We start from the raw sequence: 9,538 nt of genomic DNA on the forward strand, positions 1-9,538 counted from the left end.
CCCGGAGGTGGTCGGGGGCGCGGGGGTGGTCCCCCGGGTCCCCGCAGGTGCGTGGCCGCCTCGCCGGTGCCCGCGGGAGGAGCATGCGGCGGCGCCATGAGCGAGCAGTGGGACGTCGGCCGGGCCCTGGCCCTCTCCGGCCTCTTCCGTCTCCTGCAGGGCGCGGGCAAGGCCTGCGCGGCCCCGTTCCTCACGCTGTACCTCCGGCACCTGGGGCTGCCGGCCCCGCTGGTGGGCGTCGTGGCCGGAGCCAAGCACCTGGCGGCAGCTCTCTGGGCTCCCCTCTGCTCCCGCTGCCCCAAGGGCCGCAGGAAGCGGCGGCTTTTGGTTGCCGGCTCCTTGCTGGGCTCGGCGGGGGCCAGCCTGCTGCTCACCCTCATCCCGCCCGCCGGCGGGGACGCGGGGTACAAGTACTGTAACGCCAGCCAGCAGCCGGATGACCGAGGGGCTGCCACCACGGCAGCCGGTCCGGGCACGAGCAGCTACGTTGTTCTAAGCACGAGTGCTATTACGAATGCAAAAGCTGTGTCAAAAGAAACGACGAAAACAACCGCTGACGTTTTGATGGCGAGCAGAAAGCCAACGCTAACCAGTTCGGCCTTCCAGGGATTATTTGGCCTGACAGATAGGCTTGAGAAAAAAGGCAGAGGGGTTGGTGAAGGTGATGCAAAGACGAATGGCTACTTGGTTGGTCCCTCCATCTGGACAACTTCTGTGAAAGCAGTTAACTGGGAGACACGAGAGCCAGAAATGCTGTCTTCCTACGGACCTCCCTTACATGGACTCGAGAAGGAAATGAGCAGTCTGGGTCCTGCTGCAGTAGATCCTGCTGATAATGCTGAAGAAAGCCCTTACGCTATTGAAAGTAATGAGCTCTCTTTGTTTAAAACAACTCTTCCTACTGTTGGAGATGCTTACGTGTCTGGAAACGTTTCAGACCACCGGAAAGACACTCAAGATTTCAGTTTCAAGGCAGTGCAAAACATCTTTCAGGACAGAGAGCATCAGATTTTTTTTATGGTACTGGGTGCTGTCGTGCTTTGGGAGCTGTTGGCTACTTCTCTGGAATGGACAGTGGATGAGAGTCTCTATGAATTTCTCGACTTCGTTGATGCAACTGATAGGTATGGCAAGCTGTGGATTTGGAATTACCTGGGTGCATCTGTAGGTGCCTGCAGCATTGCCGTATTCGTGGATCAACTGAATTGCTTCCTCAGCAGTACAGTCACCCGCCTTGCTGTCCATTTTTATGGCTATGCTCTCCTGATAACGCTGTCATTGCTTGTCAGTGTCTTCTTTCCCATCCACATTCCCAAGAAAACTGACCGTGTTAACAAAACCACCAAAGCCCTGGCCCTACTGTGGAGCGACGGCCGAGCAATCCTGTACACCATCACTGTCTTCTTCACTGGCATGGCTGGGTCTGCAGTGCACAACTTTCTTTTCTGGCAGATGCAGGACCAAGGCAGCACTGAGCTGTACATGGGGCTCTCTGTGGCTGTCGGGCTACTTGCTGAAATTTTGCTTTATTTCTTCAAAGGGAAGTTGCTGAGGACTTTCTCGAGCAGCAAAATTGTTGCAGTCAGCCTAAGCCTCCTGGCAGTACAGCTTCTGTGCTATTCCTTCTTGTGGACTGCATGGTCAGTTCTCCTTATCCAGATTTTATCTGCCTTCAGTAGTGGTGCTTTGTGGTGGGTGGTGAACATGATGGTGGATGACATAGCCACTCCGGGCATGGAGAGGTCCCTGCATGCTGTTCTCCAGGGCCTCTGCTACGGTGGAGGAGCAAGCTTGGGCAGTTTTGCAGGAGGATTTGTTGTGAAGCACTTTGGCCTGGCAGTTCTGTACAGGGCGTGCTGCGTGTGCCTGGTGCTGTGGCTCTTCTTGTTCTTAATTGTCCAATCTAAATTGCCGCAGCAGAAAAAAATTAATTATTCTCGTCTCCTGGCTGCCGATTCCAGTGATATGAGTGACTCGGACGAGAATGAAAGGGACTGGCTGGTAAAAGCTATGAAGGATGAAAGCTTTAATAGGAATTGGTCACAACAGCATGGGATCAACTAATCTTTACTTGAATGTTGGGGTTGGAGTGGTAATGTGGTATGATGATGATGCCCAGAAATGACCATTAATTCTAAAGTGCTAAATATATACACTATATATCTGACAGGACAGATTTTTATTTTAAAAAATTTAGAAATCTTTTTATTTTCTTAATTTATAGTGTTCTTGTAGTAATTTTTCCTTTTTAACTTAATGATTTTGCTTCCAAAATCATAACAAGGTATTTCAGGTATACATTTGCTGAAATGAATGTAGATAAGGTTTTAGTCAAAAAGCAAACTTGAATTGAGTTCTTGCTCCCCAGAGCTGATGCTGTGGAAACGGTGAGCAAAAGTTGCGACCTGTACTTCGACACAATTGAATGAAAAATATTCTAATGCTAACAGCACACTAACCTTTTTCAAGGTGCTATGTCTGTGAACTCCTTTTGCTGAATAAGGGATGAGAATAAAAAAATGGTTCATTTGTTCTGCTTTGATTTGTAAAATCAGGTTTCACTACAGACTGTCTGTCTTCTCATGTTTTGGGATTTAAGTATGCCACTGCATCAGCATCTATTGGAAAAAACCTACCATGTCTGCTCACAGTCAGTGCCTACTGGCTGTCCAAGTCCAGCAGAGCAGCCTGTTTACCTAAGGTAGCACCCAGCATTCAGGGTGACCAGGAAGCAGTCTGCCCTCCTGATTTGAGTAACTTCTGTGGGCTGGCAGTTAACGTAGGGCAATATTCATTCAGAAGGAACTTGGCATTGGCTGAGTTGATCTGGTCAAAGCTGGTGATCCTCCCTGGGCCAGTTTGGCCCACAGGCAGCTCTCTACTCACGTTTCCTATTTACAACTAAATCTGTGTCTTGAACAGGGCCTGCTAAGTCCAGAAGGATCCTCAAGCTGCCTTATATGCCTTGCCTTAACCTCAAAAGCACAGAGATTTCAACACCTCTTCAATAGGTAAGATTTGCTTACAAATGAAAAGTTGGTGGTCTGATCTCATTAAAAGACCTGTATCAGACCTTAAACGGGGCTGGCAGAGAAGCTTTGAGCCTTACAGTCCTTTCAGCTACCATCAAAAGCTGCTGTCAGTTCATTAGGTACTTCCTTGGTTAAGGTACTACATCATTCTTTTGCAGAGGGATAGATTTTAATAACAACTTCCTAGTGTTCTACAAGCCATAAGACAGGCAGCTGCAAAAAGCAAAATATTTATTTAAATGCATATTTAATTTGTAATATGCAAATGGCATTGCAGTCTGTCATCCCGCTGCGTTCTGGACTCAGTAGAAAGTGGTTGGAGACAAGGAAAGCAATGCCATTGAAGATGATCTCTTTTTCTGTATGCATGGATTCCAGATTATCTGTACATCACATGCTTTCAGGGCAATTAGCTCTGTTTTCCTGGCACAAATCCCATATGCCATACAGAATACTCTACTAGAATGACTCTATAGATAGAATTGGCCTTGTGCCAAGAATAGCTGGAACTTTTTATTAAGATGTTACCTTCTCCCAGGAATTCAAACTTGAGAACAATTTTAGTGTCAAGAATTTATCCCAGCTTTATTATCATATAATACCTCAGGAACACTAATTACTTGTTAATAGAGTATCTGACTTAAGTCTTGAGTAACATAACTGCAAGCAACGCATCGTCGAGTAATGTGTGATTCTGTGAGATGAATGCTGCAGAAATAGCTGGAATGGTTTAAAATGCAGTTGCTTCTTCAGCTGGAAGTCACTGCCCTCATTTGAAGCCAATGAAATGGGTGATATGTGCTGGTTTTATCTGCTTCAGCACAAAACCAGCTGCTGTAATTCCAGTTTTGCAACGAGAAACCTTGAAAAGTGCTTGTGCAATCCATCCTGTGACCGTGGCAGAGAGGCGATAACGGCTGCCTGGCAGAGACATGGTGTGACTCCCCCGGGCTCTTACCTCCACGGTCATTTTGGCCATGAATGTTTAGATGTGCTCAGCCACTGCCGCGATGAACTTGGATTTCAGGTGTGGCCCAAAGTTTAACTTCAGTATCATAATCTTGCATAATAAGAATTTTTTTTAAAAGTTATTAATCCAATAAACACATTTGGTGCTGATTCAGGGAAGAATTGTGTTTATACAGTGTGAAATATGTTCTGAATTATAAACCACTATGGAAGTCAGGGTGGCAGAGGGCTCATTCACTGAAGAAATTGGACGAATTTGGTTAAATCATTTTCCACTGAGGTTTATACGGTTTCTGTGTGTGAGCTCTATAACATAGGTGACTCGATTTCTTCCTCTCTGATGGTCACAGACCCTGCAAGCCAAAAGGGTAAGGGAGGAGGTGGACTTAAATTGTTCTGTGTGAGACTTCTTTGCTGTGAGCATGGCTTTATTGTTCTTGCAGAAGTAAGAACGTGCTAAGGCATTTAATGCTGTTGGGAATAAGATGTAACCAAGAAGAACCAAACTGCCTTTGGGGAAGATAGATTATCTTGATGTATTTCCAGCCACATCAGCAGTTATTTTTGCATTACTTAGCAACTATTTGCTAAAAAATGGATGTAGAAACTTCTGTTTAAGTTTTTACTCTTAGACAGCAATTCTAAGGATAAAAGTGATTATAAAATCACATAAGATTTTACTGTTTGCCTACTTCATGGTGAACTTCAAGCAAATTTCAGAGGCTTGTATGTAGAAATACTTTTTTTTTTTTTTTTTTGTCCCTTGGTGTCAGTCCAGGGTCTAAGTTGACCTGTGTCCTTCTTCTCTGAATACAGTTAGGTTTAATTGAGCTCAGGAGGCAAACCACAATTAGCGTTGAGGAACAAGTTCTGCACAATGACAGTCTTTGTAGCTCTTAGATTTTAAATTTCATGTAGCTCAATATATGTGTACTTTGTGGGAGGTTTCAAAGGATCTAAGTAAATCAGTTCTATCAGATAAGACATCATTTGCCGACAAATGACAAAGGCCTCTTTGCTTATCATGAAACAACTTACAGACCCTGCAGGTAGTTTCGGTATACAGCTGATGCAGCTGAACTGGAATCTGAGTAACTCATTGCATCAGACACCTTATCCTGCTTTTTAAAAATTTGTTCCCAAGTTATAAGGGAACTAAAATTGCACATTCTTTCCTTCTGGCAGTTATTTTATGATGCGATATTGCAAATGTTTCCTTCAGCTCCTTTCTCTGTGCACCTCACATCTGTGATTGACTTGAATAGTGTGGCACTCTGAGAGTGTGAAATTGGGTAAAACTCAGTGGGCACTGATCTCTAAATGTTAATTTTTCTTGTGGATATGATCAGCATGGTAAGGTCCTTTCCAGTGTTCTCCAAAACAATCCAAAGATTTCTGTAATTCAGCAAACAACCACAGCATGTTTTTGTGGACTGTAGTGAAATCTGCCCAGATGAATTCACAGGGAGGCTTTTGTATTTTTGTAATGAGTCGTTTCCCAAAATCGTAGATGTTCAGCAAACAACCACAGCATGTTTTTGTGGACTGTAGTGAAATCTGCCCAGATGAATTCACAGGGAGGCTTTTGTATTTTGGTAATGAGTCGTTTCCCAAAATCGTAGATATGGTCCATTTAAGGTAAGTCCATTTAGCTATAGTTTGATTAGAAGGGGAGAGTGATGTTTTTGAGAGCTGTGGAGTTATTCTGCATGTTCTGAATCTTAAAAGCAAGAGCTTTTGAACTGTCCTTTCTTCCGTGACAGGGTGTAATGCCTCTAAGGCACGATCCGTGCTGTCTTCGGTGCTGCTAGTAAAAGTGTTTCTCATTTTGTTGATCTTTAAAGTACAGACAAGACATTCCCACTCTGATTTGAACTCTTAGGTGAATTATGATTACAGCATGGTACCAAGATTCTGTGCCTTTATAATATGGGTCCCATATAGACTACTTACAAGTATTAGGCCGCTCCTGACCATTACTGGCATGAGCACTAAGCAGTACTAATGCAGGGGGGGAAAAAAGAGCCTATCTTGAAATATCTTGACACTCTCAGCTTGGCATCTGTATCAATGTATTTATCAAGAGGGAGCCAATGCAAAGGAATATCTGCTAATTTAGATTGTACATTTCTCAGGGAACAGATAAATTTTTTTCTGTGTGGTTTCTCTCTGGGGCCTGGTTTTGCTGTAATATAAATGACTTTTCTGGCCAAGGGCAATTTTTTACTTTAAATTGGGTATGTTGAGACCATAAAACTGTGAACCCAAGTGTAGAGGTATGAGACAACTTTAAAATTAACCTTTGTGTCACCTTTAATATTTAGAAATCTTGCCTGAAGAAATCAAGGAACAGAAAGCATAGATATCTTATCACGACCTCACCGGTAGAGCAGACAGGGAAGATGTTGGTAACATGACTTCATTTTTGAAACTTTGAGAACTTTTCTACCTCTAATCAGGTTGAAAGGTCAGAACTATGGAGGTAGTTACAACACTGAAAATAGTAGGCTTGTGTTAACACGGGTTTTTATTGTTAGTAAAAGGAATTTTGAGTCAGGAAACACAATCACATGCTGAAATAACTTTAATATTCAAAGCATGAATTGAGAAACACGAACTGGATTTTTTGACAAATCCTAAGGAAAATAAATATATTAAATAACTCCAAACCAGTTATTCTGACATGTACATCCCTCCACAGGAATAAGCATTCGGGTCCTTGGGACTACAGTCCTTTCTCAACAAGTGACAAATTAAAATACTCAGCTTCCTTCTGTCATCAAGATGTGCCTAATTGAGTTGGCAGTGAAGCCAACCGTGAGCATCACCTTGGAAGTGTTTTTGAAGACTCAGAATTTGTTGAATGTGCCTTAGTGGTGTCTGTTGTTTGCTGTTCCCTACACAGGTTGTTTCCTTAAAGAGCTTCAAATGACCGTGTCCTTACTGGTGTTCTCCAAGCTGCATTTTAATTCTCTTTGTATTTGTCAGCACCTTTCAAGTAGTACTGTTGCTTGGTACTAGATGATGTTCTGTTTATAAGCTTATAATGTATGTGTACTTAATGTTGTGTAGGTGCTTGATTTCTACAAAGTGACTGTATACAGGGAAATACTAGCGCTTTTAAGAAATATTCTGCTAGTGCCCTGAAAGTGTTGCTGTTAGTGACTTCTCTCATGTAGACCAATGTAAAAGTCACCTCAAGACCCATTAAAACTTCTCAGCCATGGATTCAAGGACATAGAGCATACCTGGGTGAAGGAGGAACCACAGCGTACGCCTGTCAGGCAGTTTGCATGGGGCACACCAACTGTTTCTGTACCGTGTGGTGCACTTGGTTTGCATTTACCTCTGCAGAATGGATTTGCACATAATGATTACATTCAATATGGCAGACCAAATAGCGTGTGTTAATTGGATCATAACTGTGTATGACTCTGGACTGTTTGATTTAATCCCATGCATTTATTAAGAATAAAGTGAGTTGAATTCAAGTTGCAGCCCACATCAGATCTGGCTACTCATGGCGAAAGTAAGGCTATAGAGTATTTGACTGAAGGACTGATTAAAGTATTTAAACGTTCATTTTCTCTGCATTGTGGAGCAATCAAAACAAGGTGAGTCACTTCAGACCATAATCAGTTCATAATTATAGTGATGGTGGATGCTCATCATTTAATGAGCTGAGGAACAGCCAGTTGGTGGCTATTCTTACCTTTCACATTAAAACAAATCAACCACAAAATCCTGAAGTGGCTGTATCCCTCAGCTGGGCTTTGCCTGTCTAACTGAGAGCCTGGGAGTTAAAATTACAGTGCAGCTGCCTTACAAAACTCAGGGCATTCCTGAACAATTCATTCAAATAGTGAAACTTTATATTTTTCAAGAAACACTGTTTCAGCTGTGGGGTGGGTTTCAGCACACTTCGGTGGCCTTGTGGCTTTGCGTTGCTCCTGTCTGTTTTCAGAGGATTGCCGAAGTGAGGTGCTGTTGCGGCCGCTCACAGTTCCCCGGCTCTTGGACACTGCTGCTGCATTTCAAACCTGGAGCAGCAGCTCCCGTGTCCTTTTCTATTTTTTTTTTCCTTTTTCTGTGCACAGACTCTTAATTTTTGTCTCCTCATTTTGTTTATATGTCACAGTTATCCTCAATGAATGAAGCACCATCTCCCTTGCACATGTTCTGGTTTAAAACACTGCACCACGTCAAAAGTCAGCAGCTCCTCTCTGGTTTTTGAAGATGGGAATTCAAAGATTCTGCTCAGATTTGTGTCAATTCCCATAAGGATGTTTCATACGGATTAGCTCGGCAGCCTGTTTCCGTAGGGAGGGGAGCTGCTAGAGATGAGGACGCTGCAAGGTACTGGTAGCAGATACCACAGTCTGGTATTTCTCTGCAGGAGGTGATCCTCTGGACCCACCCCTTATATTGCCATGCCTCTGTTTTGCTCACTGATAGCTTATTTTATTGCATTGACTGTCGACTTCTAGCAGTGTCAGCCAGACGGGAGGACAGCTGGGTGGCAGGATGAGAGACCAGAACCCTGCAGCTGCTCTCTCAGACCTGGCCCTCACCTCTCCGCTGCCATCGCCCCTGCTGCTCTCCAGCCCAGTGACTTGCGTGTCGCTTCCCAAAATGTGCTGGAAGGTGTCCCTGAGCCCCCTCGCGAAGGTGGCATGTCCCCGAGCCCAGCCTCACCCTCAACTTGGGCCTGTGCTCTTGCACCAAGCCAGTGTAGGGACATCAGTGTCACCTGCAGGCACATCCTAGCAGAGAAACACGTCCTTGCAGAGGACATGTGTTCCCTCCATGTGTTTTGGGGAAGGTGGTGCTGAGGTGTGTGCCTCCATGGAGGACCACAGGTTGTGAATCCTCGGTGGAGTAAGTGCTTCTGGTATGAGTGAGTGAGAAGTGTAAAACCCTGCGAGAGGGAGAGTTTACAACCCACACCCTGTCTTCACCTTCCCCGTACCAGTTTGCTGGCACAAGCCTTCAAGATGGTGGGACTGGTCCTTGCTGTGTCCCACTGGAGAGCCTGGCCGGAGGGAGGAGAGGGGCAGCGCTCGTCACTGGGATCCCCGTTGCTGTGGGTGCTGCCAACACGCTACGGACCAACCTTTGAATTTTAGGCCAACGCACAACTTTGAACGTTTTCTAAACACTTGCTGTTGTATTTTTCCGTAGGGAAAAGTTACTTCTACTGGGAAGCGCAGCTGTCCCTCCTTACCTCCCTCCTCGCAGGGTCTTCGGGTGGGGACCTGTTTCATGCCGTGCCTCACCCCACAGCCCCCCGTGTCCCACACAGGCTCTGCAAAGCCTGGTCCTCTTTAGCGACAGGAGCAACGCGTGCCCCCCCCCCCACCCCGGGCAGACCCACCACGAAGCCTTTTCCAGCTGCCGTGCCAGATGGGGCTACTTTTATTTTTTTATGCTTTTATTGCTGCGGTTTTCGGGAGACTTGCGGGGCTGCGGAGCACCCGCTCCGGGTGGGTTAAAGGGGGGCCGTGCCGCCGGTGCCGGAACCCTGGGGAAATAACCGG

General features: G+C 45.2%; 1 protein-coding gene across 1 annotated transcript in view; it reads left to right on the top strand.

The window, feature by feature from the left end:
* The window catches only part of MFSD6L (major facilitator superfamily domain containing 6-like), a 2,694-nt gene extending 630 nt beyond the window's left edge, over positions 1 to 2,064 (top strand). The window contains exons 3-4 of the mRNA XM_010579496.1: positions 48 to 66; positions 106 to 2,064. Coding sequence (XP_010577798.1) covers positions 48 to 66; positions 106 to 2,064 — 1,978 coding nt within the window. The remainder of the gene's footprint in view (positions 1 to 47; positions 67 to 105) is intronic.
* The last annotated feature ends 7,474 nt before the right edge of the window (positions 2,065 to 9,538 follow it).

The sequence above is a fragment of the Haliaeetus leucocephalus genome, unplaced genomic scaffold, assembly GCF_000737465.1.
Source record: "Haliaeetus leucocephalus isolate CR32 unplaced genomic scaffold, Haliaeetus_leucocephalus-4.0 Scaffold657, whole genome shotgun sequence".
Lineage (NCBI taxonomy): Eukaryota > Metazoa > Chordata > Aves > Accipitriformes > Accipitridae > Haliaeetus > Haliaeetus leucocephalus.